We start from the raw sequence: 19,707 nt of genomic DNA, 5'->3' as shown, positions 1-19,707 counted from the left end.
TACCAGCTACAGTGTGTAAGTAGACGACACGCCTGGGTGAGTGGTATCATTGGGATGTGAAGCAATGTTAATTTCCCTTGCTTCTGGGTTGCCCATTCCAGGTGCCCGTGGAGTAGCTGTTGATTTCACTCGCATGCACACACGCACACACACACACACACCTCAGACCCCCTCAGACTTGCCCATCGGGGAAGCGATGATAGCGAACAGCTATGTTAGACATAGCAACTTGTGCTGGGATTACACCATTCAACAGCTTGCAAGGCTGATGAACACACACACACACACACACACACGCACGCACGCACGCACGCACGCACACACACACACAGAGATGCACAGGGTGGTTGTAGAGTTACCGGTAGAAAAAAGAAGAAGGAAAGAATCCCTCTCGTACGCAATTCTACCGCAAAGCGGAACCATAAAAAAAAAAAAGAAACTGTTAAAAACATAGAGATAGGCATCCTACTATGGTCGAGACAGAGCAGGAGTGGTAAAAAGCACCTCAATACAGACATGTGTCAACAGCACCACTGAGTGGAGAGGGCAAGAGTTCAAATACAGAGGGGGGTTAGGGATTCTCGGTGGAGCCGGGCGACCACACACCTTGGCATCCGTAATAATACTTAGAATAAAAACCACTTTATGTACAGGTGTGACACAATAGCAGAAGAATAACCAAAAACCATACGTGCAAGTAGCAGAAGATGAGAGGGGCATTAACGTTTGTCACGGCGCCGATAAGAAAAAGGATAGAATCTAAAAAAATCATCAGGTCAAGCGGAGCAATCGCCAAAGAGTACGGAAAGAGGGAAGGTGGTGAATCGGGGCTTTCAGTGCTTTCTTTTGATAGTGATTCCCTAGGACGAATTTTTTGAAGAAAGTATTTATACATATTGACAGCAGAACTAGCATGGGTGCAGAGGTTTCCCGCTAGATGAGTGACAGCCAAGCATGCTCGTCACAAGACTGGAGTGAAGATCGGAGCAGTGCAAGTGTAGCAATAGCTCGGCAGTGCAGATGAGAGGACAAACAGCAAGGAGAGAGAGAGACGGATATAGATAGAAAAATGAGACAGAGAGAAAGAGAGAGAGAGAGAGAGAGAGAGAGAGAGAGAGAGAGAGAGAGAAAGAGGTGTTGTCACGTGTTTCATGGACAGTTCAAAAGGACGACTCAGTGCCGACGGCGTACACCGTTGCACGTCTCCACGGGAAAATGTACTATTAGGCGCAAGGCACATGTTACCAGTTCGTTGAATAAAGAATTCGGCAAGGTTTGCACTAGGGCAGTGGTCCTAGAGAGACTAGCTGTAGTTTTCTGGAAGGTGATGCTGCCAGGTGACTCACTGTGTCCAGAATGGATCATGGCAGCGCTCAGTTGTCATCGACACACGCGTTCAACGCCTGGAGCCACTCGCAGATCTCACGAAAGGGTGGCCGCTGTCGGAAGTCAGCGGTCCAGCACCGCTTCGCCAGCTCCACAACTCCCTCCGGTATGTCATTACTTAGCTCCAGTGTAGGCCGAGTGCCCTTCAGGACCATCATCATCAACTGGATGGGGTTCAGGGTGTGTTCGTGATACGGACGCTTCCGTGTGGCCACTTCATAGATTATGATGCCTGCAGGACAGCATATGGGCAAAATGCACATGCACATGGACACGCAGACACAGACACACACACACACAGACACACACACAGACACACACACAGACACACAGACACACACACAACACCAGAAATGTTAGGTTATACAAGCTATGCACTACACAAAAGTACTCTAGGTTTGTGATATCCAGGGTGCTTTATATAATAACATTATTTTCATAGTAATAGCTACATACACAGAGGTCATAGCTACATACACAGAGGTAAGGCCAAGTAAAAAAAAAAGCTAGATGATCGTCCCCGTCCGCCCCAGTTTTTGTCAGCGCCCCAAGAAATATTTTATTTTTTAAATCGTGAGTTTTTGCCGAAATCGTTGGTTTTTTACCGATCGCGGATGCAGGAAACATGTGCACGCTTTGTTTAATACTTTCTTTACTATATGGACCACATACTACTAGTATATCACAACGTCAGTATCGATCTGCTGAAGAAAGAAAAAGAAAAAAAGAAAAAAAAAGAAAAAAAGAGAAAAAAAACCTTGATGTTGTTGTGTACACTGTGTGCATGAGAGGGTAAAAAGTAAAAAAATAAAAATAAAATCCTCCCGCCCTCCCCGATTTTTCCAAAAAAAAGGACGATCATCTAGTAATTTTTTTTACTCGGCCTAATAGCTACATACACAGAGGTCATAGCTACATACACAGAGGTCATAGCGCCGTACATACCAAAGGCATAGACATCTGTCGCTTCAGAAATCGGCTTGCTATCCAGTAGCTCCGGGGCCATGTACTGCAGCACAATGAGACACAGACCCAGATGCAGCATTGACAAATGGCCAAGCAACAGCGACATGTAGGAAACACAGTAGAACATCTAGTAGTGGGCACTTAAAAAGGATGGATGCCGCCAGACACCACCTTTTCAGCATCACCTGCCTAAGTATGGGCTGGTGACTCCTCGCACGCATCAGGACATTCCTCTACAATCATAATGTCTGGTTCTCATGTGTCCATGTTCGAGAGGGTCTACAGACTTCTGCAAAAGAACATTACTCAACCCACTAAACACCAGACTCGGAGAGAGAGAAAACCACTAGAGTCGATCTGTGTCAACGTTTTATTCTATTTTAACTCCAGATCTCCCCGTGTTAACCTGTTAGAATTAGCACTTTGTTATTAATTTCATGGGTTTAGAGAACATCATGAGTCTGTGCTAATCAATGGCTAGATGGATTTAAATTCATAGAATAGATGAGAACGACGCACAGCGGAGGAAAAGTGGGTGAATACTTACCGCTGGTGTGCCTTTCAGCGAGCTCGCCATGGTCTGTGTGTGCATGCGCACCTTGGTCAGACCCTGCACACAGCATACATAGAGAGCACAGAACACAGCACCACGATTGTACAAAACATAGAACATACAGTGCTGTCAGGCGCCGAAGAACAAACGGGCTAGGACTTTACCAGGTGCAGGATACATGTACCTGGATGCATACGGTGGCTCAAGTATACCGTACTGGCAATATATGTTGCCGCGTAACGCGTAACGCAGGGGGGTGCGGCGTAACGCGCAACCAGGCTAGTGCGACAAATTTTCTTTGCGTTCGTAACGCGCGCCCGGGGGGTGCGGCGATCTTTTCATTGCAAAAAAGGCTGAAAACTGTGAAAGCACGTGTACCGCGTGGTGAAAAGTTCAAAACTGGACGCAGCAGGAAGTCCTGCAATAGCAAAAAAAGGACTGCGGCAATATAGAAACCTGTGTAACGGCTCCTGTGCGACTTTGCATGTAACGCCCTGCGTGCGGTAAACATGTGCCAATGTAACGCTTCATGGCCTCACTGCGACCATATATATTGCCAGTACGGTAATAGAGATTTCCACATGAAAACTAAGAATGACGTACTTGAAGTAGGCTCTGAGCCCCCAGTTCTACGGCACACAAGATCTAGTTTCCCAAACACATGGCGTGACTCCAAATTCAATCGACACTCGCAAAAAAACCTATGCAACCCGGTGAAGCCCGAATCTCATTATACTGAGGGAAGCAACACAACTAATTACTTACAAAGTCTGCAACTTTGACAACCCAGTCTGCGCTGACCTAGAGAAAAAAAGGGAAAAAACCCCAAAGGGAACCAAACTGCACAATCTATGGAAGGCTAACAACAAGAGTCAATCTGGATCATGATTCAAACACAGAAAAAAGAAAGAAAAAATATGGACGCCCAATAAGGGACTCGAACCCTTGACCCTCAGATTAAAAGTCTGATGCTCTACCAACTGAGCTAACCGGGCAACTCTATAAATAGAACTTGATATGATATATTTAACCCTTTAGGTACCAGCCCTATCTCTCGCTTCACTTCAATCAAGCGCGCCGTTCCCCGCCGCCGTAGCTCCGATCGACTCGCGCATGAGGTTGCCAGTAAAGTATGGAGAACGAACGCGTTCAAAAGTATGCTTTTCAGCGCAAACAATTTTCGCTATTTCGATCGTGTTCTCGCTCAGATTTGTTGCTTGTAGCGAAGATGTAGCTTGTTCCAGGCAATGTCGACGTGTTCTAGATGTAGTGGACGGTTGGAGAGATCGTCTGTGGCGATATCATCGCGGAATGCGACTCAAAATTGAAAATTTGTATCGCTGATCCCATCGCAGTATTCGCTCTCAAAACAGGAGCGAGAGGGAGGGCAGCGATGGGCTAAAATTGTCAAGCCAGGCGTAATTCACCAGCCAACGACTGCTTCTTGTCTTCTCTTTCACTTACCTTACGCTGGATGTGAGTAGATGAAGAAATATACTGATTTCGAATCTGACACAATAATTCAAAATTTGAAATTTCGAAGCAATTGTTTTACCTCAAATATGTGACAATATGGCCATATCCCTGGCATGTTGTTGCTCTTCATGCACTGAGACAACGCTTGTGAGGTTATTTTGTCCCTATGTTCCCACATATGAGCAGAAACTAATTTTCATCCTATTTGTTTGTAATATCCTGATTGGTCAGAAATATGCACAATTAGCGCGTATTTTTGGTGTATTCCACCTATGGCCTTTATAAACTACTGCATACTGTACCAATATCCGTGCTTACCTGGGTGCAGTGATACATATGGAGTCAGTAAAACACAACTTGCATTATACAAAAGTTATCTAGATTTCATGCAATGGTTGCTTCTTTGGCTACGATAGCCCCTTACATACATGATGGCTGGTAAATAAAGGGTTAACCTGATGAACTGCAGGAGGATGTGCCACCTCACCCTTTTCTTTGAACAAACATGCAAGGAAACCAACAGAAAGCCTCAAGAAGCAAATTGTAAGAACCATTTCAATCATTGACAGGGCCTGTTTGCACCACTTTACATGTATATCTGGGCTGAAATCTGAATGCCTTCACTAATACTAGAGACTTATACATGTACCAGAGGTGAGCAAGACATGCTTGGTCAACTTACCAGTAAGTTCATGGATTTGAGATCTCTGTGCAGCATACGACAGGAATGCAAGTATTCCATGCCCAGTGCTGCATCCAACATCTACATTGTGCACAAACAAGCAGACACAGACGTACGCATGCACACACATGCGCGCACGCACAAACACACACACACACATACTCCCTAATTGGAACAACTGTACAAGCAAAGCAAATCTACAGAGTTTGAGCTGTCATCCCTGCTAAGACCGTAACATGTAATACATGTACCTTCCGGGAAGAAGTACTTTATGACAGCACAAGACATATTCCCCGTATTCAATACAATAAGAAAGGTAGTTGGCTCGTCACAGAGGTCAGTGAAATCTAATCGGCCATACCATTTTGAGTCGCTTCGTCCACCCGAGGTCAATACTCCGATTGTGCAGTATCTCGTACAGACTGCCACGTTCGAGCAGGTCAGTGACGATGGCATAGAAGCCTGGCTCGGTCACGTAGCCGATGAAGCGAAGCACATTAGGGTGCTTGAGACGACTGCACACACACACAATAGCAAACAACACAAACATGATCACACACACTGCGGAAACAAGCCACTGTATTGTGCGGACAGCAGGCAGAGCTTGACAAAGCCTTTGTTGAACAGAGCAGTCACAGCAGCCAGCCAACAGCAGAGCAACACACAGAAGTTCGTGCAAGCCTTACGTGCAGTCAGCAAGAAATGACGAGACCCTTGAGAAAGGAAAGCTAGAAACCACGAGATACTGTCAGGCACATCAGCACAGAAGGGTCCGCTTTGATGATGTTGGCTTGGTATTTTTCAAGTCAAATGATAATGCAAGTGACATGTGACCAAGATAAGGAATAACTGCAGAGGTACATTAGACATGGTTAGCATTTTACAGTTCACGCAACTTCGACCGTTGGCCTCTACCGTTTTTTTGTGCGTTTTCAAGACACGGTTAGCATTTTCGGTTTCTGACACAACGATCGACTTGTGACGTCACCCTAGTTGGTATCTTACCGTTTCGTTCTCCCGCTAAACAGAGCTTTCTATCGTCGAAACGATACCAAACTGACGGTGTTTTGGGTGCTGGGTACGAGTACCGTTGGATTTAGCGTGAACGGTAAAATGCTAACCATGTCAAATACTGACTATTCAGTATTCACCAACAGTAGTTTAACGAACCTACCTGAGTAACCGCACTTCTTTGTCGAAAACATCCACAACCTCATCCATCGAGAGGTTCTTGAACAGCTTGACTGCCACCTTCTCATTGTTGTGCGTACTCTGATAGACATCTGAGTAAGCACCAGACCCGAGCGATGTCTCTTGCTGCAACGGACAAAACACACACACACACACACACACACACACACACAAACGCACACACAGCATGGTCCACGACACGGAAAAAATCACTTCAAGGTCGATTTCTAGTTGACTACTGGGCCAGTAGTACTGGCACTACATAAGCCTTATGCACGCTGTACAGATGCACGAAATCCCATAGAATCTCGTAGAATCCCGTAGACCCGGTTGTGTGTTGAATGTGCAGGACCCTATTGTGTTTACTACTATTTCCACTAAGAAATGGGCCCTGAAGGCATTTCATACGAAAACTTTTTTCTGACAAAGATCTAGCTAGTCATTAGTTAAATGAATTATGAGGCTAAAAATTGGTCAGCGCACAACGAACACCCAACCGGGTCTGTACACACCTACAGTCCTAGTACAGAACTTCGTAGATCTGTACAGTGTGCATACTACAGTCCATTTCAAAACTATAGACGCGTACCTAGGCAAAAACCGTTATGCCAGCATCTATACCACATAAAATCTGTGATCACTTTGTGCATAAATTTTTCCAAATTGGGCGTCTGTTATCCAATCCTTTAGAAACTATATGAGAGTAATTGTGGAGCGATCCTGAGCAATATTCCGAAAACTATTCTCAAAAAGTTCCAGCCAAATTTGAAATATTTCAAAAACCCTACGCGTTTATAGTTTTGAAATGCACTGTAGTGAGGTATATTGCAAGACGACACATCCGCAGCGACATACTAGTATCCGTGGATGGAAATAACAATGCATGGGCACCTCTCTTTTCTGGCACTAGGTATGTCAGAACTATTGACACACCATGCTTAGCTTCCATGGAATTCATCATTCATGCAATACTGTAAATCTGATTTGTTTATTCGGCAACTTCGCTCATAAATCAGATGGTTCTGTTGCACAAACAGCGACAAATGATCACTTCACTGAATATGCAAGCAAGTACAAGACACAATGACATCAAGCTGTGCTTACAGGCAAGTCGGCCGCCGACAAGCACAGCATTTCAAGCTGCTCGTCGCTCGTCGGTGTGGGTGCACGCGCCGTGTCGTTTTCCTGCATGGACTGAGAGAGGTAGAGTGACTCCTCCAAGCCAGGCTTGGAGTCATTCACCTGGTGCAGGTTGCCAAAGGATCGCTGCTTCTCGGGCTTGAACGCCTGGTCTGAAATTTACAGAACGACAATACCACCAGAATAAACAACCATGACTGTACAGGCACTATGGGCCAGGAAGCCACTGAAAACCCGACGGAATTTGCATGAACAAAAAAGAAATTCAGACCGGAATATGTCTCGCATTGGACAAATTTCCGCTAAACACAAAATTATTCCAGCACGGGGAACATTTCCTGGGCCTCTACTCGTATCCGTGTTCAGGGGCTGCTAGGAGCATAAGCACACAAGTCATACCAGTTATTTAACCAGGCAGAATAACGGCAGCATGCACAATGGGATATGAGAGCACAGATAGAACACACATGGCAATGGTGACAAACACACATACACACACACACACACGGCAACGGTGACAAACACACACACACACACACACACACGCACACACGTACGAGACTTGAAAATTGGCCAATAAGCCAGTATATGCAGAAGTGGCACTGACCATGCGATGGAGACGGTGCCAGTGCCAGCGCTGGCAGGTCTGTGCCATCGATTTCTTCCGGCACGGACACATCCGCTGGGAGATGTCCATCCACCTCGTCGACTGAATTCTCCCGTTCCTCCTCGGCGGCCTCCCGCGCCTTTTCTTCCCGTGCCGCCTCTGCTGCCTTCTCTCTCGCCGCCGCCGATTGCCGTTGTGGCTCCACGGCTCCCGGCGACATGGATGTGCCACTGGACGAAAGGCTGGACACGGACGTTGCGTTTCTGCTGATGCCGGAGTTCGGCATGAACATCTCGCCCTTGCTCAGATTGCCGCTGCTACCGTCACCCACCTGATTAGGGCTGAGCGATTCGGAAACGGACGCGTGCAGGTGACTGTCCGAGTTGGTCTTCTTGCGGCGACGTGGCATCGGAATGGGTGCGCGCGACGGCGTGGTGATCGACGCCTGGCTGGCCGAGGAGACGATGGACGCCGACGGCGACGCCGAGCCGTCGTAGGACAGCTGCGTGGCCATGTCGGGCCGCTGCTCCTCCCGGTGCGTGGGCAGGGAGGGCAAGGAGGATTGACGCTGCGGGACCGGAGCAGTCGCTAATGCCATTTCTGCGCAACAATCAAGACGCAGCAGAACACAACACTCAGGTTACGTTTGGCTGGTCACATTCCCAAATGGGAATCACTTGGAATCATTCTCGCCCGTTTGGTTGGTCAAAAAAGTGCGTTAGGTTGGTCACATTCCACATGATTCCAGAATGGGAATCGCTGAGAATGATTCTTTTTGGAGAATGATCATTCCACCTCACATGCTGGAATGAGCATTCTCATTCCGGAATCAAAAATGATAATGGCTGCCACGAGCCAAACAATGTAGCAACAGGTTCAAGTGCCTCAAATCATGCACTCAGAAGTACCATGACTCTCTCAAGGAAACTAGAACCGGGTAAAAGAAAAGACAGCCGCCGTTCCACAAAGACATCATGGAATTGTTATATCAAGTGATTCCTAATTGATTCTGGCGCGTTAGTTTGGTCAGGCGATTCTTGCCGATTCCCATTCCAGAATGGTTGTCATTTACATTCTGAAAATGCCCAACCAAACGCAACCTCAGGCAAGATACAACATGAATTTTGTGTCATGAAACGATACACAGCAAGGTTATAGTTTGCAGTCGCTAGTGCCATTTCTGCACAACAATCAAGACGCAGCATGTAACGAACTTCACCAATTCAGTGTTGCAGAGCTCTCGTTTCAATTTACTAAGGTGAATACACAGACTCCAATCCAAAGCTAGAAGCTCCTGGGATGCAAAGAATGTCACATTCGACTCTAAGCTTGGGTTCCAGTGCCATATCCATGCTGCCGCTGTCAAGGCCAGCCAGCGCCTGGGATTCTTGTGCCGTGCTGCTTGGCTTCTGGGTCATGAGGGCCGCCTTGTCGTGTATTAGGGGTTCATTTGGCCCATCCTGGAGTACGCTCCCCTAGCCACCATGTGTGCAGCCCAATCCCACCTAGCACGCTATGACAGGGTGCAGGAGAAGGCAATGCGAATCATCGGACCTGGCACGATCCTTCAGAGCCTGCAGCTCAGGAGGGCAGTCTCAGGGCTTGCATATGTGTACAAGTTACACTACATTAAGGTTACACCCCAGCTGACAGCCCTCCTCCCGCCACTGTCGGCGCCAGCACCTACTCCTAGAACCCGCCGACAACTAGCTTCTCGCCACCCTTTCCAGTTGCAATGGCCACTTGCTCGGACAGCACCGAACTACCTACTGAGGTCATTCCCTTATACCCTCATTGCGGCATGGAACGACACTCCTGAGCAAGCCATTCCGGAACCTCCTGCATCGAAGGGAATGCAGGCCTTCAAGTCTCGCATTTGTCAGCACCTGATGCGCCAGGATTGGTTGTGGGCGACAGCATTCCATGGCTAAATTTAACGATGTTCCATTCTCCAGTCCCACAACAATCACATCACCGTGTCTTCACCCCACTGAACTGTACCTTGCTCCCTAGAGCTCTCGACACACCTCAGTGCAGAATGTTTTGCGTAAAAGTTTCTTTCTTCTCTTCTTTCCTTTTTGCTGCTTTTCGTGGCCCCTTTCTCGCTGATCCAGTGCCTGCACACTACTCTGCCTGGCAGCAGCTCCGATCTAACTTTTCCGTATTGCCCCCCCCCCCCCCCCCCGAAAGCAACGCAGCTGTTGGTCCATTGCCATAGTTTCCTGAACTAATCTGGCACTCACTCACTCACCCTCCCTCCCTCACCCCCCATCTCTTCCCCTCTCTCTCTCTCTCTCTCTCTCTCTCTCTCTCTCTCTCTCTCTCTCTCTCTCTCTCTCTCTCTCTCTCTCTCTCTCTCTCTCTCTCTCTCTCCATCATTGTCTGGCTCTCAGGTTCTCACTCTTCACACACAGTCTTTCTTCTCTCCCTTTGCTCCATGGTGCGTGATGTGCGCCTTGATCCCGAGACCATTGGTCGGGGGAGATAAGAGCACTTCACCTCACCGGCACAGCTCAATAGCACCTACATGCCCTTTGTAGTCCCCTATGTTCTCTTGATGTTGTTGTTGTTCTCTTCCATTCTATGTACCGTATTTTACCGGTTGTAAGTCGACCCCGTATCCGGAGGTCTTAATTCTGCGTTTTAAAGTTTTCACCCAACGAAGCACTACTAACCACTCCCTTCTACTAACACAACAACAAATCATGTAAACATTCCTTTGTGGAGGGTATAACGCCCCAATCCTTGAAAAAAGGCCAATAAACTGGCAAAAATGTGTACAGATGGTGCACTCGTGCATGCAGTGCAGGTCGTTTTTTGTAAGATACTGATAGTTCCCGGTTATAAGTCAAATCCCGGTTGTAAGTCGACCCCCACCCATTCTCCTTCTATTTTTAGTCGTAAAAGGTCGACTTACAACCGGAAAAATACAGTAGGCATGTGCACTTTCATAAAAAATAAATAAATAATAAATAAAATGGCCAAGCATACCTTCTAATGCCTCACGGAGCTTGCTGGAACTGTCAGGAATGAGTGCCAGGGACGTGTCACCTTCCATGTCTTTCTGATGTGGATCGGCACCGTGCTCTGGACAAAGATAGCAAGCATTGCAGATTAGTCCAACGGCAACAAGTCACACTGTGCAGTGGAGCGGAATAGCGATGAACAAGACACTGACAAGACAAACTTTCACAGCAGAAGAATTGCATGCAGTACATGTATTTCAGTATTAGTACCAGCCCTGCATTTGTTGTTTGCATACGTATGTTACTCGCACCCCTGTGCGTGTTAATGTTAATAAGGCACGGATAAGAACTACCAGTACGGCGAACAAGTTCTTTTGGTCCCTTGGTGACAACCTAAACAGGTTTGACTGTATCATAGATTACACATCTAAGAAGCCTCACTCCAACACTACAGTAATGGTCTCTCGATTGCGAATCAAAACATCAATTATGTTTCACCAAATTTTTGGGCCTGGCCCAGCATCACTGTTTAAAAAGTACTATGTAATTGCAGTTGCTACAATGGTGGGGAAGCACGTCCTCGCCACCACTAGCAGCACATGAGAGAACTCACCGAGTAGCAGCTTACAGACGTCACTGAGTGCGTTGGCACAGGCCCAATGCAACGGTGTCAGCATGCTACTGCCGGCCGGTGCGTTCGGGCAGGCGCTGTGCTGTAGCAGCAGGTCACACAGCTCCAGACGGACGTTCGTCTTGGTGCACTGGACGGCAAAGTGCAGCGCCGTGAAACCGGCACGCTGAGGAACATACATACATACAAACATGCACACACGCACACACACACATACACCTTTGATGCCCATCGCCAAGTCTAAAGTCACCGTGCTACAGTAGAATAGAATTGTGCTGGGACAGCTTTTAAAGCGTTTTTCTTTTCTTCTGGCCAGTGATAATTTATGGCCTTTGCTCACTTTCTCCACACAACCTGTCCTTACACTGCCCAAGTGATGGCACCAATAGGCCATTTCAGAAGAAAACGCCTGAAATGGATTGTCCATTTACTGTTTTAAATGTGAGTGCATATTTTAATGTTGCCGGTATACGACATATTCTGAGCAGTTTCACAAACATTGCGTCATGGTGTCATTGTGTTATTTCAGAGGCAAAAAATGCTGCACTGCATATTGCCCCTTTTTATTATAGATGCAGGGGAGGATTGCTGGCTATCGCACAACACAGTCACAAAGCCTGCATGTTGTTGGTGCAACAGTATACGAGTTCATCAGCTAACTATTACCTGCCGGACATTAACATCTGCTTGCTGTTCGACAAGAAAGCTGGCGATCTCAATCGCACCTGCTTTCGCTGCATACATGAGTGGGGTCCAGCCTTCTTCAGTCGCCCGGTTTACGACCGACTTGGGCACGCCATCGAGCAACATGCACACTGTCTGTGGGGGACAAGAGGAAGAGGTGGACACACACACACACACACACACACACACACACACACACACACACACACACACACACACACACACACACACACACACACACACATACACATACACACACACACACACACACACATACACAGACACATACATACACACACACACACACACACACACACGCACAATGCCAGGAAAGAAATCCAGTATTAAAGCTCATAATATTATTAGGAAAGGAAAGATATCTCTGCATTCGGTATAACAAAATTTATCAGGGCTGTAAGTGAGAGGTAATTGAGGTTGTCACAAAAGTGTTTTGTCGTTCCTGAAACGCACATCGTTCACTTCGTACTCGGACCCCCTACCCAACCACTCCGAAATGAACTACGACCACTAAGAGTAGAGAGAGAGGCAGAGAGACAGACAGACAGACAGAGAGAGAGAGGCAGAGAGGGAGAGGCAGAGAGAGAGAGAGAGAGAGAGAGAGAGAGAGAGAGAGAGAGAGAGAGAGAGAGAGAGAGAGAGAGAGAGAAAGAGAGAGATAGAGAGAGAGAAGAGGAAAGAAACATGAGCGGAGAGCAGGAAAGAGACGAGAGGCCAAGAACAGACAAGCGTACAACACTGCATAGCAGAGCATGCATGTAAGGTGTGTTGCAGATCACAAGCATACCATGTGTGCATCGGGATTGCCACAAGCTCGGTGCAGAGGCAGCTCGCCGCGCTTGTTCACCGCAGAGCGATCCGCACCATTCTCCAGCAGCATGTGGACACGGTGGTTGAAGCCTTGCCTGCACGGACAAATGCCCCAAAAGCAGAACACAATAAAACTTACAGCATGGTCGGCTATCCACACAACTCGGCCTTTGCAATAACAAACATGAACGAGAGATGACTCAGAAAGCAAGGGTACTCAAATCCCTTCTACAACACAACACCCTTCAACAACACAACACCGAGCAATGCTACAACCGGCTAAACACAGTTACAGAGGAGTATGAAAATGAAAACATCTTCCAAAATGGTTTCCTGCACACGATTTCGTCTTGGTAACCTGCTTCGGTGCACCTTGGCTACACCCTGAAGACCTACACTTGGCAGAAACAGCGTTTTTGTGCTGGCATATGCATAGGAGCACTCCTACAAGAGCAAAGACGCTCCTGGCATATGCACGGGAGGGCCCGTACACGAGCAAAGGCGCTCGCTCACCTGGCAGCGATGTGAAGCGGCGTGTCGCCTTTCTTGTTCGGCAGGCTGGCATCGCCCCCGTAGGCAAGCAGCAAGTGCAGCGCCTGCGCGTGATACCGCTCAGCCAAGTCCTTCAGGCACACATAGTGAATGGCACTGTCGCCCTCATTGTCGACCAGCGCTACCGAGGCTCCATTCTGCAGGAGGTAGTTGACCAAGTCCGACTGTGCACACAGAACACATGTTGCATACAAAAAAAGAGAAGAGGTACAACCATAAAAGTCAGCTCGATACAGTGAAGACGGGGTCCTACAACCCCCTTCCCCTCCCATATACACATATGTGAATCGACCCAAAATGCATATTAGTACCTAGTCTACACCGCACGGAGCACATCAGAATAGGCCGGCCAAGACAGCTACCTGTGCACACCGTACATTTGCTGAGGTAAGCACGCAGACCCACAGCCACACCCACACTTGTACTCTCCTATCTTTGCTCACCGCCAAAACTAGTCACGTGGTCTCCCTGGGAGAGGGGAGAGAGACTCAAAAAGAATCTTGGAAAGATGACTCAATTGGCTATTGAACCGCTCAACGACCGACACCCTCTGTAATCACCAAACTCTGGGTACAAACACACCCACACACACACAAGCGCACACACACACACGCGCACACACACAAGCGCACACACACACACACACACACGTACATCCACAGTCACACGCACACACCCACGCACACGTGCGCGCACCCACCCACTCACACATACACTCCCCCCCCCCCCCCCCCCTCCACACACACACCCATACAAGAATACACCAACACCCACACACATACCGGTACACACCCACACACACACACGTCCTTTCTCCTGTGCGACAGCGGCAAGATTCACCACACACAGCTGCCAGACATTCCTTATACAACATACGCGGCGGTATAGAACTCACATGACCGCAGTACGCAGCTCGGTGCAATAGCGGGGCGCCTGACACCCCCGTTGCCGCGTTGATATCCAGGCCAAGCTCGACAAGCCGCTGCACATAGCCAATCTTGCCCTCGGCCACTGCTGCCGCTGCCGCACTCTCTGCGAGAAATGCAGCAAAAAGAAAACATATTCATGCCTAAATGTGTTTTGTCACCTTTTTATTTGTTATTGTTATTCATTCTCACCTTTTTTGTTGCTAATACACACATGCCACGCTTAACTCTCATGCCCGTGTTTTATTCATCCTCAGTCCAACCTTGCAAATAACGACTCCTGATCGAACATGAGATACACGTCATTATTCGTGGGTCATCGGAGGTGAAACTATGGAGTAAAATGGTACTAGGTCTGAAGATAATTATTACTGTTATTCGCAAGTTGTTGTTACACACTAGGTTGACTAGAACAAGGAAGAAAGTGCCATAAATGCACACACAACACAAGCAAAGAATAGCACAGCATTTCCGGAGAACACTGCTGGTAAGAAGGCATTTTATAGCATCCACAAAGATACAAAAATGACACCATGTAGCAATTGGTCAGGACAAGAATAACAGGAAATGTGAAGTGACACGGCATACCTTTCAAGCTGACAGAGAGTGCCGGGCTGCAGAGGTGCAGGGCGTTGCGGCCTTGGCTGTCCTCGGCCAAGATGTCCGCGCCGTGCCGCACCAGCCACGCCGCCAGGTCGTTGAGATTGCTCTCGGTGGCGTAGTGCAGGGCTTGGCGGCCGGTTAGCGGTGACACAAAGCCCACGTTGGCGCCTTTCTTGATGATGAGCTGTGCCAGTTTCAGATTGCCGATGCGAGTGGCCAGGATGAGCGGGGTGTTCCCTGCGCACAACATAGAGCAGCAAGGCGAACTGTCAATCTACCAAGCACAGTAAATACGGGAGGCAGGGCAACACCAGCAGCACCAACAGTGATCCAGTGCATGCACCGGTATGGGTACTGCGGTTGCGTGACGTGCACGCATGCACGCAGCTCTGCCATTCAGCTGCTCCAATACGCACCAGCGTGTATCACTGATCAACTTTAAAAGAAGAAGAAAACAAGTATGAGGATGCCAGTATGCTTATAAGTGCACCAGGAAGGACAGCATAACACCTCCGACCGAGGTATGGTGCCCTTTACCCTGCTGGCACAAGGATCGTTCGACAGGCGGTAACTCCTGCGAACTCATATCCATTTGGCAGTGCTTCCGTGTGCATCATTCTTGCTCTAAAGCCGGAGTCGCACTGCACCTTGGCGGCATGGCCCCCACGGCGCAATTGGTCACGCCATGCACTTAATTGCGCTATGCAGCATCGTGCAGCAAGGAATATTTGCGTGATACTGTGTTCAAATTACTACTTTACACGAGGGAAACACGGAGATCGGTAGGGAATGCACCAATACTCGTTACGTGAGATTACGAGCTACCGCACTGCAGTCGCCATGCATGTACTGTAGCGGACATGGAAATCCAGTCGATTGACCGGGGGCAGCGCCCTCACGGCCTCAGCGCTTACAGAACGCTGCGTGCAGTGCACATGTTGATCCACTGCCACCAGCGCGCTGAAGCGCATGTGTGTGCCGCTTATCCACGGCTGCATGGCCAGCGCCCTGGGGCCGCTAGACGTGCGACCGGATTGCCATGTCCACGACAGTACATACGTGACATCAAAAAGCGTTGAGTGCCGAAAACTGTAGTATGACCCTGTAACTGATACAGAGCAACGTGGAGGACAACGCGTATCACAGCGGTGCATCTTGCACTGCTGTGATATGCTATGGAATATGAAACATGTTTGACGTTTCAACTTCTTCGCATGTATATGTACCTGGATAAGGCATTCAGGGACTGAATGCTTGTTACGTACTACTGTATGTGACCATTTTCGCACCTTCATGAACTTGAACCTTAATGCATGTACTGTTTGAATGTGCATGCGGGGAGCACATGTATGTGAGGTGGTGCGCATACGTGGGGGGTACTTGGTTTTCATAGCGCACGAATGCCACTGATAGGTACATGCCTGCGTGCACAACGTTTATTTCATATTCACCTTCCATGTCCACAATGTTCATGTTAGTATTGGCGGATAGTAGGAGCTCGGCCGACTCTAGGTCTCGGTTGACGAGCGCGATGATCAGTGCCGTCTGCTTGCGATGGTTCAGTGAGTCCACGTGCCGTACATGCGGCAGTAGCGTTCTCAGTATCAGCACGGCACCGATTGCATTGTGTAGGGGTGCAAATCCCTCCTGGTCCTGCAAGTCGGCGTTCGCTCCATGATTTATTAGTTCTTGCACACACAGGTTAAGTCGAAACCTGACAGCAAATTTCAATGCTGTCCAACCCCGTAGCTCCTGAGCGTTGACCTGGCATCTGGCCTCCTTGACCAGGGCTCGTATGATGTTCACTCGCCGTTCCTGATCTCCCGGTGGACACTGAGTATGGTCCCGACTAACGGCGAAATGCAGTGGTGTCAGACCCTGCTGTGTTGTCGCCACTGACGCTCCCCGCCGAAGCAGCTCTCTAACCAGGTCGTCACGGGCATGACCGGCCATGAAATGAAGCAGCGGAACTCCCCCGATACATGCATTCTCTGTCAGCATTTTCCTGTCCAGAAACTGCACGAACTGCTTGAGGTCGGCGGCCTGTGATGAGCCACCCGGCCCAGTAGGGCTGAGGGCCGGAGCTGAGACGAATGCATTGGCGATCCGCGCTTCTCTATCACTGCCCAGCTGCATTGAGTTGTCCACGGTCTCCCCGCCTGGCCAGCAACGGACTCGTCAAGGCAAGAGACGACTTCACATGGGACCAAAATGCAGGGTGATCATTGTCAGCCACCCAAAGACGACTCGAACTCTCTTTGACGAACAAAAATAATTTTGTGGAAACATCTCCGATTCACTGTTCTGAACTCGGGCTCAAACAGCAAGACAAACTCTGCGTCACGATCACGCATGCTGCTAGCTGAAGAGTAGATCTACGAGTGAAGTCACGTCAGCACATGGTGTACATCGTCATCATCAGCCTCATGACTCAGGCTAGATGATCAGGGAGTAGTATTTTTCTACTCCCTATAACGTTACATGCATGATCGACGTGTATTTTCACGTGAAGCTTTAATAGAGCCTTGACTTCACTTCACGTTGACGTATACATTATGCGTAGTACCAAGAGTACATAAAAAAAAAAAACCTTCTGAAGAGAGTAGCTACCAATGTCTCCGTTGAGCCGCACCTCGAGCCTCTGTCGGGTGAGCAGCTGTCTCTTCGCACTGCCATTCGTGCCGATGCTGCCAGATTGGACGTGGCCGCTAACGGGATATGGGGAGGACGATTTGAACGCACATATATTGATGTCAGGGTTTTCAACCCATTTGCGCCCTCAAATCGCTCCTCCTCCGTCTCCGCAGCCTACACCCGCCATGAGAAGGCAAAGAAGCGTTCGTACGAACAGCGCTTGCGTGATGTAGAGCATGCCTCGTTTGTCCCGGCCGTGTTCTCTACGACTGGCGGCATGAGCAAGTGTGCGTCAGCTCTGTACAAGAGAATTGCTGTGTTGCTTGCAGAGAAGACCGGTGAGTCCTACTCCCTCACCATGGCGTTCATCCGGTGTCGTCTTAGCGTAGCGCTAATACGGGCCAGTGTAATGTGTGTGCGTGGTAGCCGATCCATGTTTTCTGCCCATGCTCCTGTCGCGTCATCTGCAGCTGTGGTCGCTGCGGAGGCATCCATTATCATGATTATGGCTGACTGAATATTGTCATATAGACTGTTTTCACAGCCACACTAGCTCATTTTTACTACTTCGAAGTACTTATTATTTGCCATGGCGACCCCCGTAAGTCCAAATAGCTGGCCGGGCAGGGTTGGGCCTTTTTTCCTTTTTCTTTTTCTTACTCAGCTGGCTTGGCGCATCGACTGTAAAAAAATAAAAAAAAAATTTTTTCGGTAACTAACTTACTTCGGTGCCGACAATTTTTACCGAAAATAAAACGCACCGAAATTTTCGGTACAACCGATACTGTATACATGTTGTACTAGTACACCTACCTGGAGAACGGGTTTTACCGAAAATTTCCCGCTACCGAACCGCCGATTTTGGCGAATACCGAAAATATTACACCACCGAAAATTTCTGCTTTTACAGTACTCTTGTCAGTACTGACTGTAGCGATAACGTCGTGAAACACTTGTGAATACATGTACAAGCAAGAGTGCTTATGCGCTAGTGCAGTTCGTAGTAGGGCCTAGGCTCTGGATACCACAAACGCTTTGTCTTTCTCTTATCTGGTTCGTCAGGCCAGGAGATGTCGACAGTCATGTCGTCGGTGTCGAGCGACTTTGATCGACACCACTGGCACTGTAGCATGTCACGATCACACACTGACTCTGATCTGAGTGACTACAATAATTATTATAGTAATACCACTATTATTACCAGTGCAATGACATCGACCATCGCATCACCGCCAGTCAAGGATGGTTGATTTTACGAGCCCTGCGATTACCTCGATCCTCTAGTAAAGTAAAGACTGACTGACTCCACAAGTCTAGCACATGACCAGGTACAAACATGACTACATGCAGCCAGGTACTTCACTCTCTTCAGCTGTTACTTTTACTTTGACTAAAATGTCAATGAGTAAAATTGCATGCCAGAGAGTCATACTTGTTGTTTATAATACTAGCAGTTTCTCAATGAAATTTTCAACATAATCACCCTGGGCCTCACTGCATTTGCTGCAGCGATGTTCCAACTTCTCTAATCCAGCCTTGAAGAAGGTCTCATCCTACTCCGGCATCAAGGAAGTGGTCGACTGCCGCCATGATATCATCGTTCCACTGAGACTGCCGTCCTCAGTAACCCCCACTGCCCTGGCCCCAGGGCCCAGAGGCTCAGTTTCAGTTCAACTTTGAGGTTTGGGAACCAGGTCAGAAGACTCGGTAGGGTGGACGAGGAAGGATTTCAAGGCTACAGTTAGCTGCAGCAGTCACTGCAACGTGCGAAATGTGCGCTGGAGCATTGCCCTACAGAAGCAGGATTCCCTAGGAACTTGCCTCGACGCTTCGCCTTCACCTCGTCCCTCAGCGGATGCAGACCGTGGGCATAGTATTGTCC

At 48.4% G+C, this 19,707-nt stretch overlaps 1 protein-coding gene and 1 non-coding gene across 2 annotated transcripts; both read right to left on the bottom strand.

Annotated features, from left to right (window-relative positions):
- Positions 1–347: 347 nt before the first annotated feature.
- Positions 348–17,493, bottom strand: LOC135817475 (ankyrin-3-like). Its single transcript, XM_065330673.1, has 17 exons — positions 16,643–17,493; positions 15,177–15,428; positions 14,558–14,694; positions 13,624–13,826; positions 13,088–13,205; positions 12,265–12,417; positions 11,581–11,764; positions 10,993–11,088; positions 8,002–8,601; positions 7,359–7,546; positions 6,238–6,380; positions 5,425–5,578; positions 5,064–5,144; positions 3,671–3,706; positions 2,900–2,962; positions 2,332–2,395; positions 348–1,618 (listed from the first exon to the last, which is right to left on the bottom strand). The coding sequence occupies exons 1-17, from the start codon at positions 17,325–17,327 to the stop codon at positions 1,374–1,376; spliced, it is 3,402 nt and encodes a 1,133-aa protein (XP_065186745.1). The 5' UTR covers positions 17,328–17,493; the 3' UTR covers positions 348–1,373.
- Trnak-uuu (transfer RNA lysine (anticodon UUU)) lies at positions 3,828–3,900 on the bottom strand. Its single transcript has one exon. It is a non-coding gene; the product is annotated as a tRNA-Lys (tRNA).
- Positions 17,494–19,707: the final 2,214 nt, after the last annotated feature.

The sequence above is a fragment of the Sycon ciliatum genome, chromosome 1 (assembly GCF_964019385.1).
Source record: "Sycon ciliatum chromosome 1, ocSycCili1.1, whole genome shotgun sequence".
Taxonomy (NCBI): domain Eukaryota; kingdom Metazoa; phylum Porifera; class Calcarea; order Leucosolenida; family Sycettidae; genus Sycon; species Sycon ciliatum.
Note: the sequence above shows the minus strand (reverse complement) of the source record. Positions and strands in the feature narration are given on the sequence as shown.